We start from the raw sequence: 18,680 nt of genomic DNA, 5'->3' as shown, positions 1-18,680 counted from the left end.
GACTAAAACCAATTGAGGAAAATTAGAGATCAGGGAAGATATATATTTAAGTTTGTTATAGAAGGTGGAGGATAGAATTATGGGGTAAATTTTTGGAAAAACCATTTTGATAGCTATGAACAAATAATACTGTTCTCTGTAGTGGCATGGCTTTGTGGGTGATACATTCATCTTTTGCATTTTACCTTTAACTTTCATAAATAAAACACTCATTTATTTACATATTGTGATCTATTTTTCTTCCATTTACTGTTTCTGTAATCCAGGTGAGAAGAGTACATATTTGTGTGCTATTTTCACAAAGACGTATTTTATGGTACAACAATCATACATTGCATTTTCTAAAAATTTATAATACCATAATGAAACCTAAATGATGCCACAAGTCTCTTTGTTAAATTAGTTAAATTTCATAACTAATAACCATACTTAAGCGTAACTGTTAGAATTTTGTATTGGGACTAGCTCGTCCTTAGAAAACGGACATGTAAAGTGATGATTTTCCACCGCTTTTAGTCATATCTCATCTAATGTGGAATTCTTAACACACACACCCTCACGTCCAGGACTAGACATCTAGAATGTGACTCAAGTGGTTTGATAGCGATAATCAGACAACATGTGACCTAACGGATCTTGTATAGACTATGATACCAACTTAGAAAGTAGGCCAGGTTGTCTAACTCAACCCTTGCAAACCCGGTTTGTAGGTTGAGAGGAAAAACAACCACTTGACAATGTGAGTACAATTTTTTTTCCTGGTCCATATAAGTACACGCTCCCTATTTATAACATAGAAATCCAATTTGAAACAATTTTAGGATGGTCAAAATGAATTGTCATAACAACATGATTAGTGATTTCAAAGGGGCAAACATTTAGCATCAGTGTGTTGAATTTACTATCTCTTCCTTAAATGATACCTCTTTGAGTTTGTGCCTTTTTAACTTTGAGTATATATTTGACAAGTCATCTGAAAATAGCACCAAGTTCTTCAAATAGAAAAATAAAAATTTCAAGTACTTCCATGCATTCAGAATCCAAAGGAAACCTTAAAATATTGAAGTAAAAATTTTTGAGTTGTTACCTTAACTTGATTTGTTCCCATGTCAATGACCACAGCTCCTTTCTTTATCGAATCACCACGAACTATGTATGGGATTCCAACATCTGTGACCACATTACTAAATGTTTGCCCACATAAAAAAATGTTAATTGACTGCTCTCTCTCTGTTACTGTTATGATGGCCACATTACTGCCTTGAGTGGACATGCGATTGAGCAAAATAACAAGAACCAAGAAGAAGAACAACAAAATGTAATTTAATCTTCTAGCCTCCCTTGTGTGTTCTCTTCTTCTTCTCACTCTTTTATTATATTATTTCTATGCACAACTTCTTAAATTGCGTCAAACCCATATATTGATTTGCTTTCAAATTTATGCAGGAGAAAGAGTGAAAAAATGGATTATCTTCGCATACACGTTTTAAGCTACCAAGAATTTAAGAGTTTGGTTGAGCAGTATGTGAATGTCTCTTTTGACAAATCCGACAACGTGGATGCACAATCTTACGGTTTTATGTTGGATGATGTACTCACTAACAACTCAAAATTGGGTCGATTTGACAAAATTAAAATTCAAGAGAGAATCACCGCCCATTTCCGATTGTGTGTTGTTACAACGTAAAAGAGATGGACAATGTTTACAAGGCTATTGGTTGATGTTGGACGGTCATTATGGCCGAACAGTCATATGATACAACATTTCCAAAAGTGACAAGCGGATGGATAAGAAGTCCACCTTTCAGATATTGAAAATTATTTTGGATCACGACACTGCTCCAGATTGTTATGATGGGAATCTTTATGGTAAAACGTTGAGATTCAAATTCCCGACAATTTTCAAGTGGTTTAGGGGCTTGCATAATAATACTTTGTAGGCTTTAATATGTGTTTCATCCCTGCAATTAGGGGTCATTTAAAAATTGGTCCCTGTAATCGTTAATCCTGGCAAATTAGCCTTGCAAAGTTTAATCTTTTAAAATTTCGTCCCATGACCCGTTTAATGACTTTAATTGGCCAACCCACACGTGAAATGACAGTATTGCCCCTGTCTTCATCTTCTTCTCATTCCCTCTTCCTCTTCTCAATGGATCTGCAACAAAACATTCATTCCTAAATTGAAAAAAAAAAACATCGATTCACATGAACATCCATCAAGACCTTCTTCTTCCATTCCAATTTCTTCTTCATCGATTCACATGAACATCGATTCTACTGATTTCAATTTCAATTTTGTTTCAATTCAGTTTCAGCTTTCGATTTCATCTTCCAAGTGAGAGCAATGTTGTTGGATTATGCAAACCAAGTGTTTCAGCTTTCAGTTTCAGGTGTTTTTTTTTATGCAAACCAATTAAGTGAGAGCAATACTGTTGGAAGTTGAAAAAAACATGGGTATGTTGGAATTTTATTGATAAAAGGGGGGATGCCTAGCGCAGGTTAATCGAGCCGTAACAAGCAGGAAAACAAACATGAAACCTATGAGAATGATTTGATTTGTAGTGAAGGCTTTTTACCCTGTGAAACTCAATTAGAGGATAGAAAGCATATCAAAAGAATCATATTAATTAACTATTATAGTAACTAGAAAAAAATCTTATAATGATATTTTGATTATGGAAAAAAGCATACAACAAAATCTTACACAAGGAGACATTTCATCGCATATGAAAGTAAAAAATATGAAAGCCAATATAACACCTACCTTTCATATTTCTCTGGTTCGTAGTTGAGGAGGCAAGTTAATTTTTAAGGTTGTTGTGTTTGATGGAAGGGAAAGAGAAGAAGAGAGATTGTTTGGAGAAGGATGATGAGAGTATTTTTGTCCATTCCCGTGCCATCTTGCTAATTTGATGACATGACAATAATTAAATGGGTGTAGGGACGAAATTTTAAATGATTAAACTTTACAAGGTTAATTTACCAGATTAACGATTACAGGGACCAATTTTTAAATGACCCCTAATTGCATGGACGAAAAACATATTAAAGCCTACTACTCCCTACGGTCTCAATCATAATGAAAAATATGAAAGAATTATTTGAGTCGAAAAACTATTTATATATACTAAAAAAATATTCTCAAACCTACCAATGGAAAACTGCTATGGATAAAATAAGAGTGATGATACATGTACCACCTCATGTGGCAATACACCCTTTACATCCACACAAAATTCTGACACGTGGCAACCTGAACTCCACACAAATAGAAGATATTGTGAGATGAACCTACAAAAATATCCTAATACATTAGGTGTACAATGAGGTGCAGGAATAAAGGGTGTTCATGTAACATTTTTCATAAAATAACTCAATAAGTGTCATTGACCGTAGGTATAAGTCTCACATTTTGTTGTCCAAAACTACTGTAGCTATAGGCTATTGAGATGAAATTTTTCCATTGGTATATCTAATCAAAGTTGACGGAACTAAACGTCCATTGATATATGTTTTTCATCTAGCATCTATTACCGAAATAGTAACCTCATTCATTGAGAAAGGCTTCGTTGTAGATTCTCCCTCATTAGAGACCCTTTGTATTATGAAACCAGGTTCCTTTGGTTGGGCTAAAACACTTTCATTCGTCAACATCGCAAGCACATATGTCATATTTGGTCTATCATTTGGATGAAGTTGTAGACATAAAAGACCAACTTGTATGCATCTTAAAGCTTCAGATGGAATATATGAGTCCTTTAGACAATCATCAATCAATTCTTTTGAATTTCCCTCTTTCCATAACCTCCAAGCCTACAAAATTCAAATAGTTGTTATATACCATTTAATTAAGGGAAAATATAAAGTAGTTTGTGTTACTTACATGTCCAACAAGATTATAGTTGTTGTTCTGAAATGTAAGTCCTTTATTTTTATGTCCACTTACAATCTCTAGCAATAATACGCCAAAGCTAAATACATCAGATTTTGTGGAGAATAGTCCATCAATGGCATATTCTGGAGCCATATAACCACTGAAAAGTTTACAAATGAGTTAATTTGAATTATTTTTTCTTTCAATAACTTAAAAATATCAATGAAACTACTTACTGTGTTCCAACTACTCTGTTTGTATTCCCCTCAACTTGATCATCCCCACAAATTTTTGCCAAGCCAAAATCTGATATTTTTGGATTCATATCATTGTCTAATAAAATATTACTTGGTTTTAGATCTCGATGTATGATCCTCAATCTAGAATCTTGATGAAGATAAATCAGTCCACGGGCAATTCCACAAACAATGTTGAAGCGCTTAAACCAATCTAGAAGTTTCTTTTGAGCTGGATCTATTAAAAATATCAATTTTATTTATTATTTTCTTTCCACAATTCAAATATATATTAATGATCAAGCTTAATAGAGATACTCACCAAAAAGAAATGCATCTAAGCTTTTGTTGGGCATATATTCATAGATAAGCATTCTCTCTTCTCCTTGAATGCAACAACCAAGAACCTTAACAAGATTTCGATGTTGAAGTTTTGCACATAATATAACTTCATTTTTAAATTCTTTTGATCCTTGTTTTGAACTTCCTGAAAGCCTTTTGACGGCAATCTCTCGCCCATCCATAGCTAGTGTACCCTAAATATTATAGTTGGAAAAAATTGTTAGGAAATGAGACTCTAAGAGATTTCTCATGTGTTGTATTCAAGTTGTTGCATGCATGTTTACCTTATATACTGGTCCAAAGCCACCTTCTCCAAGTTTATTATAGTCTGAAAAGTGATTTGTGGCACTTATCATTGTAGAAATATTGAAGAAAGGAAGCTCAAAATCTTGTTGGTCTTCATCTCTCTCTTCGGTTAAGGTGTTGATCTCTGCATTATCTTCCATATGTAAATGGTGTCGATGCAATATTGTCATAAACTTTTGTAGGACAAAATTCAAAAAAATAACTTTTTTTTGGACGAAATTTCCATGTAATCATAATGTTTTGCGATGTGGTATTTATTATGGCAAATTCTTATTTATCATTATTACATGCAAAGTCCTAGCAGAGGCATTAGATCATGCAACATTTCAGTGGGTTTAATTTGTTGAACATTTTCTTCATTAAGGAGACTAATTACAATACCATTTTTTTAAGGAATTACAATACCATGTTGATGTTGGTTTGTACCAAAAATAAAAATACGATGATGGAAATTTCTTAGTAAACATAATACAAATCTTTTCTCTAAAAAAAAAAAAAAATACAAATCTTTTTTCATATAAAATATAAGATGGAAAAAATAAATTTTAGCATTTTCCTCATATTTAAATTGTCTGCTTAATTATATAATATTCAAGTACTTTAATTAAAATTACCTCTAAGATAAGGGCTTTAACTAAAATTAATATAAGGTCTCACAACAGCGGTCAACTTTGCATCTCTTTTGGTTATCTTGTGTTTGGTAATTTAGAGTGACAGAAATAGCCGAATTTTCAATCATGACACTCTTTATTTAAGCTGCTTAACAAAATTAAGCTTCAAATTTTTTGGTGGTTGAAAGTAAAGTACTCTACCTTCTCTTTTGATTACCATTTTTGGTGGTTTAATCCAAACTTATGCTTTAAAGCTATTACTTAGTTTGTATATTTCTTTCTCCATTTGGTCGTTTTCTAGATTTGTATCTTGTTGACTTAGCCATATTTTCTGGCACACCTTGTGCTGGAATATCTAGACTTTTTGACAATTTAATATCATTTTAGCTTCTTAAAAAAAAAATATAAGGTCTCATATCAAGTATGTGAAGTTTCTTTAAAAAAAAAAACTATGCGAAGTTCTCTAATAATTTCCTTTGTAGTGTTAACAAATTTTTTTCTTCCTAGATGTCATTTTTCTCTCAAACTTAAAGAAACAAAAACAGTTGAAAAAACAACCTTTATATTTTCTTTTACAGTATTGAATCAAAATTCACGAATTTATGTCATTGGAGCAAATTTTTATGAGGGATTATTTTGGGTCTTCACTTTTTTTCTTAGGTTTTTTTAGACTCGTATCATTTTTGTTGATTTGTTGCTCCCATTAATGATGTGGCAGTGACATGACATGTGTTTTGACTTATTCGTTTTTCATGTCATTAATAAAAATAATTAATTGGATGCATAATAAAAATTAATTGATTAATTATTAAAAAAAATAAATTTAATTATAAAAAGGAAGAGAATTAGATTTCGGAATCATGAGCCCTAATTTCTAAAATCCCCGATCTTCATCCATCCTCCTTCTTCTTTTAAGATAGATATTTATCTTTCTTCTTTAAAAAAATGACTTTACCTCTCTACTATAGTAAAATAAAAAATTACAATAATTAAGGTATTTTCGTAAAGATATAATTACAACATAATTTAATTTTGTAAAATTTAATTTTAAAATTTTACTATAGATTTGCTGCAAAATTGCTATGATGTCCTCAATTAGATTTGTTGTGAAATTGCTTTGAGAAGTCATAGTTATCTTGTCGTCACCCCTTTCTTCTTCTTCTTCTTCTTCTTGTCAGAGGGGTGATTTATGGTCAATTTTGACCCAAAAATCACCCATCCGAGTTGTTTTTCCTTATATTCTAATTGAATAAGTGATTCACACGTTTTCTGTTTTCTTTCGTTTGTTTTCGTGATTTTGTCGTCTCTTAACGACTCTGTTTCTTTTGATTTTCCGTCTTTGTGCGGTGTGTTTTTGATTTCCCGTCTTAGTGTAGTGATTATTTGATTCAAGTTGAAAGATTAGCTTTGAGCAAGTGCAAATCCGATCAATGACAATGACTTTGGCGTCGTCAACGTTGCAGATCCGGAGACATGAGTATTCCGGAGACTTGAATATAATCATGTTAGTCATATTTGTAGACATATTTACTTTGCCGTTTTATGCTATTAACATGGATGATGTGAGTTTGTTCACATATTCATCCTTTTTGTTTTTAGCGAATTTGGATTTGTATTATATCGATGTACTCTATCAATTTGAATGAATGAATATCGTTTATTTTGTAAAAAAAAGAAAAAAAAAATTATATATTTGCTAGGATTTTAGTTTTTCTAACTATGGGCCTAGCAAATTTCTCTCTCAATTCATGCTACGGCTGTTTCAATAGTTATTCCGGAGCTTATAAATGGGTTTACTACAAATCAGCTGCGGAGTAGCTACGAAATTGGCCATAGCAAATCGCATATTTTCTTATAGTGAGCATACATTTATAATTTGAATAGTTTTCTTTTGTTGCTAATAATTTGAATTCTTTTGTTGCTAATAATTTGAATTCGTATAGAAAGAGATTAGGAATAAAAAAATGGCATATATCTAAAAAAAAGAGGTAGAGTACATGTTTTATAAACAAATTTCAAGAACTCTATGTCATTGAATTGAAATATATTTTATTTGGGTCAAGAAATTTACCTCTTTGCTTTCTTTTTCTCATGTAAACATAGAAGACTATGATCCCCAGTAGCAAAATGATGACCAACGGAATAGTAACTGCAATTGCCAAAGTATGATTTTTCTTCCCACTAGAAACATCTCCACTTGAATCTTTTAAAAAAAGAAATGAATACTTGTCAAATCTCAGAAAATAGTGATCACCACTACTCAATAATTAAATGAAAGATTGAAATTAGTTTTTTAATTTCCATAAAAATTAAACTATTTTTTTGTGACACTCCATCAAAAAATTTCTCATTAATTTAACATTCATAAAAACTATTTGTCCCCACATTTATATATATATATATATATATATATATATATATATATATATATATATATATATATATATATCTTTGTAATTTCTCGGTAATATATATTTTGTATGTCAAGTAGTCTAATAGGTAGATATATATGTGAGGAATTTCAGGTTCAAACTTCTAATATATTGCAAAATTGTATTTTCCTTCTATATTTGTGAGTGTCATGGCTGTCGAAAATTCGAGTTGGCCATCGGGAAAAGAAATCTAACTATGGTGCCTCTTCTAGTGTCATTTCCGGCAGAAAAAGCCATCAGTAGGGTTGGAAATGAGTTGAACCAAATCGAACCTAAATCAACCCGGCTCGATAAAATTTGATTCGGTTCGAAACTAAACTCGAGTTCGAGACGGACATTTTTTAAAGCTCGAACTTAACTTGATTAAAGTTCACAAACAATTCGGTTCGACTCGTTAGTTTGAATCACATAATTCTAAAATCAAAAGTTTTTGCTTCTTTTTTTTTTTTTGGGAGAAAAAAGTCTTAACTTTTTTCCCATAGGCTGGTGTTAAATTAATAATCAAACTATTATACTAAGTAATTAAAGTTGTAATTTATATTCAAACCAAGCATGTGGGACAATTTGCTTCAAAGCTTAAACTAATGCTGTTGTTATTACGTGTTTGTCTATCAACATGGATATAGCTCGTTTTCATCTTATTATTGATTGATTATTGGTAAGTGTCGGACTTTGTTTTTTTATTTTTTATTTTATAATTGTTAAATTGTTAATTAAACCTGTAATTTTAGCTCCATCAAATCAACATAGATAAATATTAGAGTAGTCTTGTTCCACTTCGAAACCTCTTAGTTGACTTAGTACTGTGCAACAACTTTTAAATTTAATTGATTAATTTGACCCTACGTTCATGTTCATACTATTTAATAAAAAATATATTTTATAAAAAATATATAATCGAATCAACTCATGGACCAAACGAGGCGAACTATATATAACTCAAGTTCAGTTCATTATATTAACAAACTTAATTTTCGGCTCAAACTCAACTCATTTGGTTCATGAACTTAGTCCAACGAATCAATTATCGAGTCGAGTTTCAAAATTTGTTCAAGTTCGCTCGGTTTATTGTCAAGCCACCAGTATTTTCGAGGGTCTAGAGGCTGGCAATAGTGGCTCGAGAAAAATTATGGTGTTTTTGTAGTGTATTAATTAAAACTTAGGCAAACAAATTTAGTATTAACTAAAACTATATAGCTAGAGATTAAAAATATATATAATCCATAAAAAAAGCATAAATGTTTGAGAAGAATATAGCATTTACCTACTGTGGAAGCATCCATTCGAATATATAGATATTGTTGGAATGTTAAAATCTGTCTTAAGTCTATAAGATCACCAAACCATATGGAACATCCACTACCATCACTCACATTTAAGTTTGAATAAGCCATACAAGAACAATCTTCCAAGCATTTATTCTTACAATTCTCAAGTGTCATATTAGCATCAACCCAAGTATGTGTTGTATCTGGCAATTTCAATCCAGAAAATGTTCTAAAACGATCATTCACACCACAATTCCATGTTTCTTCACCTTTGCGCACACATCCTTGTGTCCAATTTGATGCGTACCAATTTTGTGGTGATTTAGGCTCAAACCCATCTAAACATTGGCAAATTGGAGACGGGTTATGAATGCAATTTCCATAAGGGCCGCAACGATTATAGACATCACAATCATTTTTTGGTACTGACTGAATATCGCTCCAAGTGTTGTCCTCTGGACTCCATATAACGCGTTCATGAAGACTAAGCGTTTGGTTCAAATAAGTTATTGAAACCATACTCTTGTTTACAAGACTATATGTGAAATAAACTTCATTTGAATTGATCACAGGTGTTGTAGCTATAACACTTGACGTAATAATCTCCATAGGTGCTCCACTAAATCCAACTCCATTCCAAGGACCACTCCTGTGAATTTCAACTGATCCTTTTTTCAATACAATTTCTGGATTACTATGAAGGACAATACCCCATGTTAAATCTCCCGATGATGGATCGTCCCAATTTTTCCAAGAAGTTAATTGACGATTAAGACCGGTTTTTAAGTCCCATCCATGCTTCATGCCTGCCAACAAAGTATCACAAGGAAAATCAAAACCTTGCCATAAGAAATTATTACTTTGTTGATCAGTATTGTTGTTGGCTTTGATTACAAAGTTTCCATTGTCTAATAGTTGAGCAACATGAGAACTTGTAGTTGACAAAGATTGTGTTGTGATGTTTGTTGACCAAACAAGTGTTTGATTGTTGTTGGTAAGTAGTTCAAGGTTTCCCTCTTTGCTCATGATCAACATGGTTGAGTTGGAGTTGTTGTCCTTGATTGGATCATCACGGTTTGCAACCCAAACTATTCTTCTTTTTGGGATATTTTTGTACCATATTCCCACATAGCGATTTGTTGAACTACCTGGTGTGAAAAAGCCTAACTCAAAGGTTCCATCATTAGAAACCAAAGTGTTGCCATCATTAAGAGATTGAAATTGGGTGATGGTATCAATTGAGGTAGATAATTGAAAGAAGAACAATATGAGATTAAGAATAACAAACAATATCATAGGAAGAATATTGGCCATTTTGCATTGAATGAATTTGATGCAGACACACATTGTATGTTTGTGCGTTTATATATGCTAAATTGACTTTCCTTAAAAAAAAAAAAAAATGTTAAATTGACTTGGGACTAGGGAACGAGTCGGGCCGAGCCGGGCTCTGATTAAATAGGTTTGACCTAATTGAAAAAACTAAGGCCCGAGCCTTGGCCTTTTACCTATCAATGACTTTATTTTAAGTCTAGACTGATCTTTTTAAAAGATGGTTACGATGTAAGATGGTTACGATCATGGAAGGCAACATCCACATTGCAGTTCAACCATGTCTCGCGCGGTTTCTCCTAAACTGAGGTTTTACCTTGCTCTCTATTATGTCCGTGTTGTACAAGCGGTGGTGATAGTTGTTTTATGATTCTCTTGTCATTGCTATCAGGCATCTAGTGATGTCCTTCCAATGATTGTTGAAGTATGATGAGCGTCATTCCAAATGATATCATTACGTGCAACCCAAATTGGCCAAAGAATTAAAGTCACCCAACCAGCAATGTCTCGGTTTTCTGAACAACATATGTATATAACATTAATATATGAAAATTTGTTTAATGATATGTTAAAATTATAAAAAATTCAGCCCAAAATCTATATCCTCTTTCTATATAATATTAATAATATTGTTTATATTGCAGTGGAATATTACCTATTTTTATGCGATTTAATTTTTTTAATTAAAATTTAAAATAATATTATTAAAGGATAGAATAGTAAATAAAATAATATAAATGAAGGGTAAAATATGTAATAAAATGACAGCCTAAACACATGTATTTTAAGCCTATTTTCTTTATATATAGAATTGATTATTTAAAAATAATTTATGTTCTAGCCTTCAAAATGTTAAAGAATTTTCGTCCTATATTGTATATTGTATAAGATAAATCCTGAACATGTGGTGGAGATGGTTTTCACTTTACATGATATAAGAGTCTATCTATATGTTGGATTATATGTTATTTGATCACCGCTATCAGATCACCTGGATCATATTTTATAGGTTTAATTACTCATTTGGTCCCTTAACTATTAAAAGTTTCGTTTTAGTCCTTTAACTTATTTTTTGGTTTCATTTTGGTCCCTTAACTCTTCCTCCGTCAACCACTTTTGTCCTTTATGTTAGGATGAATGTATTAGAGTTAAGGGACCAAAACGAAACCAAAAAATAAGTTAAGGGACCAAAACGAAACCAAAAAATAAATTAAGGGACCAAAACGAAACTTTTAATAGTTAAGGGACCAAAAGAAAACCCAAAAATAAGTTAAGGGACCGAAACAAAACTTTTAATAGTTAAGGGACCAAAATGAAACTAAAAAATAAATTAAGGGACTAAAAGAGTAATTAAATCGAGTTGGAATTTAATTATAGGCTTAATTACCCTTTTGGTCCCTTAACTTATTTTTTGATTTCGTTTTGGTCCCTTAACTATTAAAAGATTCGTTTTGGTCCCTTAACTTAATTTTTGGTTTCATTTTGGTCCCTTAACTATTAAAGTTTCGATTTGGTCCCTTAACTTACTTTTTGGTTTCGTTTTGGTCCATTAACTCTTCCTCCGTCAACCACTTTGGTCCTTTGTGTTAGGATGAATGTATTAGAGTTAAGGGACCAAAACGAAACCAAAAAATAAGTTAAGGGACCAAAACGAAACTTTTAATAGTTAAGGGACCAAAAGAAAACCCAAAAATAAGTTAAGGGACCGAAACAAAACTTTTAATAGTTAAGAGACCAAAACGAAACCAAAAAATAATTTAAGGGATCAAAAGAGTAATTAAGCCTTAATTATATTGGTTGGTCGGTGACACATTCGTTTGAGAAATGATAAAAGAAAGATTTTATAGAAATGCAACATCATGGGTAATTTCAACATTAAAACAGAGACAAACAAATGATTTTTCATTGGATTTTATAAGTAAACAAATACTTTATATCTTGACAAAAAGACCTCATGTACATTAAACTTTGTTTGAAACCTCACTTGCTATTTAAAATGATTAGGTTGGCCTTGCTAAGATGCAAAATATTAATTAATTAATCAATAGAAAATAGATCTAACGTGTAATGCAAGATGAAGATTTCTGAGAAAATTCTGTTTCAATTTAACTTGGTACGCAAGTTTATAAATTAAGTCGTTGAGAAGCATCTCACACAAATTTTATTGTTAATTAATTTAAAATATACGACTTTCTTAAGTTGTTATGTAAATAAATAAATACAATGGGCATTTTCTAACAAGTGTTTTTGGTGACCTGGACATCTCTCAGATTAATATAACAATATGTGTAGGACTAAATTAGACTTTTTTTAATTAACGAGTTTCCAATATTTTAGTTGTTTTCACACTTATGTGTTTCAAACAAATGATATAATATAGCATAGTGGTTGGACCATTTCAACCTCTTGTATTATCATGTTCAGCTTTGGGTAATGTCATTTTTGCATTTTTATTTCATTGGAAGTCTTAGACCATCAACATAAATAAATAAAATTGAGAGACATAAAACAAGGACTTATCCGCACATAAATTCAATGAAAACACACTTGTCAAGTTTTTGAAAGGGGGAAATTTTGTGGAAAAAAAAGGGGTTAATACCTCTTTTGGTCTCTGCAATATTAGTGAATTTCGGTTTAGGTCCTTGTAAAAAAAAAGTTTTAATTTTGTCCCTGTCATTTCAGATTCTTCCACTTTTAGTCCCTCGTTTAAACATGCAAAATCTGTCTGCATGGCATGCTGACTAGGACATTTTTATTTTTTTTCTCATTTAATTATTATCACATGAAATTTTTATTATTAACATTTATTTTTAAAAAAGAAAAAAACAATAAAAACAACAAATTAAAAGACAAAAATCATGTTCTTCTGTCTTCTCCTTCCTCTCCCACGTTTCTTCTCTCTTCTCCTTCCTCTCTTCCATTTCCTAATCATTATTCAAACAAAAATCGCTAATCTCTCCCCACAAAACCTCTAATCCCCTTTGTTCTTATCATCATTGTTCCTCTCCTTGCTCAAATTCATGTGTTCTTCTTTTGACGATTTAAGATTAAAATCAAAAGCCCCAAACTTTTGATTATAAACCTCAAATTTCTTCCCTTCCAAATTCAAAATATTGCTTTTTATTTTGTTTCAGATTTGATGGTGTTTTGATTTGAGAAATCCTAACCCCTTCTACTCTCTAATCCGAAATTGGGTTTAATATAGGGTTGTTGTTTTCTATTAAAGTGTTTTGTGAATTTGTGTTGAAGCTTTCTGGGTTTATGCTTGTTGTTTTCTAGGTTTGAAGACAACAATTTAGAGGGGGAGAGTGCATATCTAAGTTTTGTTGTGAATGAGTTTAGATTTGGGTTTATGCTTGTTCTTCAACTCATGATAAAATTTCATATCTGGGTTACCGGCTTCTTGTTTTTTTCTTGTGTCATTGTTGTTCCTGTTCTTGTGTCGTTGTTCCATGAAAATCAGGTTGTGGGTTCATATGGTAGAAACACCATTGAAGAAGGCAATTGGAGCACACTTAATTTTTTAGGTTTTATGAAATTTTGGAAAGATGGGTTTATGATGATTTTCTGGATTTGAATGAACAAGAATGAAGAAATGATGAACATATGTTTTGTTTGTTTCTAAATTCCATAAAAAAATTCTTTCAAAATTTTTTTTTTCCTTAAATTTCTATTTATTTAATTGTATTTACTAGAAAAAGACATTTAGAATTAATTAATTCAAGAAATAATAAAAATATCCTAATCAGCATGCCATGTAGGCAGAATTTGCTGACATGTTTAAGTGAGGGACTAAAGATGGAAGAATCTAAAATGACAGAGATAGAATCTAAACTTTTTTTTTTACAAAGACCAAAATCAGAATTCGCTGATATTACAAGGACCAAAAGAGGTATTAACCAAAAAAAAACGAGAGAGATTTTTTCTTTAATATTAATTTGTTTTTAGTTTTGCATTCTACCTTTGAAGTTAAGTTTGTTAGACGACAAACGAATATGATCGCACATACTCTTGGGTAGGCAGCTATTTTTTGGATCAGTTCACATATTTTTTAGTCTATTCCTCCTTGTATAGAGATTTTGTTGATTAATGAAACGAGTTATGTTTGGTTTGTTTTAAAAAATAGTGAAAATGTTAAGTATAGGGTATTTTTTTGGGGAATACAAAATTATATACAACAATATTTTTAACTAGAAGATAATCAATATTGCACCTTCATATTTTCACAGATTTTATAGTAAATTAGCTTCATACAATGTGGAATTTTAGCACACCTCTTGACGTCTAGGATTAAACTTCTGGAACTTGGCTCAAGTGGTGTGATAGGAATGACCCGAAAGGTGACCCAATAGATCTTAGATAGACTTTGATATCAACTTAATATTAAGTTTGATCTAACATAACCTTTACAAAACAGGTTTGGAAGGAGAGAACTATTAACAACCACTTAATAAAGTGATTACATAATTTTTTTCCTGATCCTTATAAGTACGTACACACTCCTTATTTATAACATGATAAGTGATTTCAAAGGGGCAAACATTTAGCATAAGTATCGGTGTGTATTTCTTTACCATGTTGAATCTATTATCTCTGTCATAAATGATACCTCTTCAAGTACCTCCATGCATTCAGAAGCCAAAGGAAACTTAAAAATATTCAAGTAAAAAAAAAATAGTTGTTACATTAACTTGATTTGTTCCCGTGTCAATGACCACAGCTCCTTTCTTTATCCAATCACCACGAACTATGTTTCGGATTCCAATATATGTGACCACAATATTCGCTTCAGACGTTATTTGTTCAGAATTTTGTTTATGCATGTAACTAGCTGACTGTGGCATGGTGCCTCTACTCTAAAGAAGGAAAAATCAGAGCCATCTAGCCAAACATTATGCCATGAATACAAAATTGGAAAATATAGCACCTCATAAATAGCGCTATAAATCAAAACACGGATGCTTTAGATAGTGCTTAAAAAAAACGCTTTCTATGCTTTTCAGGTTATATAGCTTTTTGTTGAAAAAGCACCAGCATATGTTCAATAAAAATAATAAATATTATAAAAATAGCGCTATAAATTAATAAACCTTAAATAGCGCTTACCGAACGCTATTGTAGGCTTGAGAAAGATAGTTTAAGAAAAGCACTATTTTGTAACAGAATAACATTCAGCCGAGTGGTTATTTAAAATCCATTAGAGATGGCAATTTGTTAATGTAAGCGCTATCTAAAGTCCTCCTTTGATAGCACTTTAAGACAAAAGAGCTATATAAACCCTGCTTTAGACATCGCTTTATACTAGAAAAAAGCGCTATATTAACTTTAGGAGCATCCTTTACAATAGCGCTTTAAAAACGCTAAAAATAACATGAAAGAAGCGCTATGTAAACCCATTTTTGTAGTGGTGTGGTCAACAACAACATTTTATTGTTACCTGCATTAGCAATGAAGCCGGTAACCCAACAATTTTATCCCTTCCAATTATTGCAACTTTTTTCCCTCTGATTTCAATACCATGATTAAGTAACAACAACTCAATGCAGCTTTTCGAGGCACAAGGAATAAAGAAGGGTTTTCTTCCACTTCTTGCAAGATTTCTTATTTCTCCTATTTCTTATTTCTTTCCCATGTAGGATAAAACCAATCAAATTTATTCCGACTTCCTATTTCTCTATTTATACTAGGAAATTGAGTTATTCATCTATTATTATTATTTTTTCTCCTCCACTTATCATAATTTTACTTCCCCTTTTCCCCCACATAATTTATTAATTTTATTTCATACCTCCTACCTCTATCATTTTATTTAATTCCTCTCCTCCTAATTTTAATCCTCATAACGTATTGCTAATCACCAAAACTCTAAATTAATTAAATAGAAATTCGGGGTGTTATATAAAACAATTCAATAGGTGTCATTGACGGTTGGTATAAGTCTCACATTTTGTTGTCTAAAATTTTTCCGTTGGTATATCTAATCAAAGTTGACGGAGCTAAACGTCCATTGGTATATGTTTCATAACCTATGTCAACTTTATTTGGACCTTTACGAACAAATTATGTCCTATATATAAATTATTAAGTATGAATCTAAACCAAATTAAAGCAAGTGTCTATAGGATGGAATAACTGATTCTCCTTCAAACCTTCTTCATATGTCTTTATTAAAAAAATAAAATACTGATGAGGTCCTGGTTCGATACATATACATACCGATGAAACTCATGTTTTACTTCAAATGAGAAGCTCTTATCAATAATGTAGAAGGAAGGGGAGTTTTTAAAAATGAACGTGGATGGCTGCTAGGGTTTCCTAGTGGCTGCCGCTTCATAATTCCAATTCAAAAAACAACGTGAATAATCGGGATTGAATTCATGTTATCAATTTCAATTGTTCATGAACGTGCATCAACCGCTAGAAACATTCAATTTTAGAAGCTGCACCTCCAAATCTTTATTTCTTGATCATTCTCGTAAACCCCTTCAGACTTATTCCGCGTTTCTTTCTTTCTACACAAGTCCTGCCATGGCTTTTGATTGGCAATCAGAATTGGCTTCCACGGGGAAACCTCCTTCTCCCTCCACTGTGGTTGCACTCCCCACAAACAGTAATCCACCAAAAAAATCATTTGCACAGGCTCTTGTTGCAGCAACCGTGACAAACACATCTACACCGTTACTAACTCCGGTTATCCGTGGTGAAACGCTATGCATCCCTATATCTGATGAGACCTACACACAAGGAATTGATGCTTGCAAGAGAAACTTGTTGGAACAAAATGTGTTTCACAATAAACCTTAATGAGTTTTGATGATAACAAGGTATTAAAAATTGTCAATTGATTTTTGCTAATAATTGTTCAAGTGTACAGGACCATAGGCAAAGTCAATCATTTCAATAGGTCTTGGAAGAACAATGGAGAGCAAAGGAATCCAAAGCATCTGAAGAAAACTGCGTCTGAAGCTAAGAAGTGCTTCTGAAGTAACAAGTGCCTCTGAAGTAATGACGTCATTAGAAGCAGAAGTCCATCAGAAGCAGAAGACCATCAGAAGCAAGATTTCATCAGAAGCTATATCATCACCAGAAGCTACAAGTGATCAGTAAATTTAAACTGAAGATTCAAAGGAGCTGTTTTTCGTTTCAACCTCGTCTAAGAGAACGAAGAATTGAAAGGGAGGTATCAACGGTCGTTTGAAGAGCACTAGGTATTTGTCCTTCGTTATCAGAGTTGACAAAGTACAAGTGTACAACCACTACCTCCACTACTCTGTTTTTGTCTACGCTACAAGACAAGACAACAGCTCTACCTGCAGAAATGTTCCTTCAAGATGGGAATGAATTTGAAGTTGATTCTTCAAAGGACTACACCCAAATCAGGCAAAAGATTACTGGTGGATGATCAAAGGAACTCAACGACTCTTTAGACGTGCTAAAAATCTCAAAGTCTCTTTCACACCTCTATATAAAGGAGTGAAGACTTGAAGATTGGCAAGAGACATAAACACAAGTTAAAAGCGCCAAAACTCTACCAAATTTGATTCTACAAAGCACTTTGAATTTCTGCACTGATTTGATACATCTTAGAAATTCTTAAGTCTAGAGTCTTTATTGCATTGTATTGTGAACACCACTTATTGTATATCAAGTGTTCAAAGTCAAACATTTTCTGTGTCTTTTCGTTTGATTAGAAGCCTCTCGCCTACGTGCTTGAGCATTAGAAGACTCTTGCTTTAGTGCTTGAGCATTGGAAGACTCTCGCCTGCGTGCTTGAGCATTTTGAGAAGTCTCATACTTAGAGAGTATTGAGCATTTGTAATCTGTGTGATTATTAGTGAAAATCTCCTTGGAAGTGCAAGGGGGACTGGACAACTTCTGGTTTGTGGAAGGAACCAGGATAATTGCTTGTGTCTCTCTTTCTTTTCTCTGCTCTGTTTTATTCTGCTGCATATCTGATTCTGAACATCACATCAGAAGCATTCCTAACCTGCTTCTGAAGTGTTATCAGAAGAATATTTTTTAGAGAAAAAGAAAACACAATTTAACCCCACCTTCTTGTGTTTTTTCTCACCTTCAATTGGTATTAGAGTTTGCTCTGTTATCAAAGCACTTAACCGTGTGACAGATCAAGATCCGAGAAAAATATGTCTACCGAAGATGAATCCATTACATCAACAAAATACAAGTGTCAAACATGACTATGATACTGCTGACAGGAAATCAGATTCTGGAAAAGCTCCAAAGTTCAATGGAGATCCAGAAGAGTTTTCATGGTGGAA

At 32.3% G+C, this 18,680-nt stretch overlaps 1 protein-coding gene across 2 annotated transcripts; it reads right to left on the bottom strand.

Annotated features, from left to right (window-relative positions):
- Window positions 1-3,100: 3,100 nt before the first annotated feature.
- Window positions 3,101-10,418, bottom strand: LOC11406953 (G-type lectin S-receptor-like serine/threonine-protein kinase At4g27290). Of its 2 annotated transcripts, none has more exons than XM_003598081.3 (7): window positions 9,066-10,418; window positions 7,441-7,572; window positions 4,737-4,891; window positions 4,433-4,646; window positions 4,111-4,348; window positions 3,884-4,034; window positions 3,101-3,813 (listed from the first exon to the last, which is right to left on the bottom strand). In XM_003598081.3, exons 1-7 carry the CDS (start codon window positions 10,414-10,416, stop codon window positions 3,517-3,519), a joined length of 2,538 nt encoding a protein of 845 aa, XP_003598129.3. In that variant the 5' UTR covers window positions 10,417-10,418; the 3' UTR covers window positions 3,101-3,516. The 2 variants fall into 2 exon arrangements, with proteins under 2 accessions (XP_003598129.3, XP_024635850.2); XM_024780082.2 differs by having other exon boundaries at window positions 4,737-4,882.
- Between the last annotated feature and the right edge of the window lie 8,262 nt (window positions 10,419-18,680).

The sequence above is a fragment of the Medicago truncatula genome, chromosome 3, assembly GCF_003473485.1.
Source record: "Medicago truncatula cultivar Jemalong A17 chromosome 3, MtrunA17r5.0-ANR, whole genome shotgun sequence".
NCBI lineage: Eukaryota > Viridiplantae > Streptophyta > Magnoliopsida > Fabales > Fabaceae > Medicago > Medicago truncatula.
Note: the sequence above shows the minus strand (reverse complement) of the source record. Positions and strands in the feature narration are given on the sequence as shown.

Excerpts from the sequence above, each read along its gene's own strand:
- LOC11406953 (XM_003598081.3), bottom strand. The coding sequence starts at position 10,416 with ATGTGTGTCTGCATCAAATTCATTCAATGCAAAATGGCCAATATTCTT. Across the intron at positions 7,573-9,065 it reads AATGGATGCTTCCACAGTAG|ATTCAAGTGGAGATGTTTCT; the intron begins GTAAATGCTATA and ends TTTTTTTAAAAG. Across the intron at positions 4,349-4,432 it reads CTTAGATGCATTTCTTTTTG|ATCCAGCTCAAAAGAAACTT; the intron begins GTGAGTATCTCT and ends TATTTTTAATAG.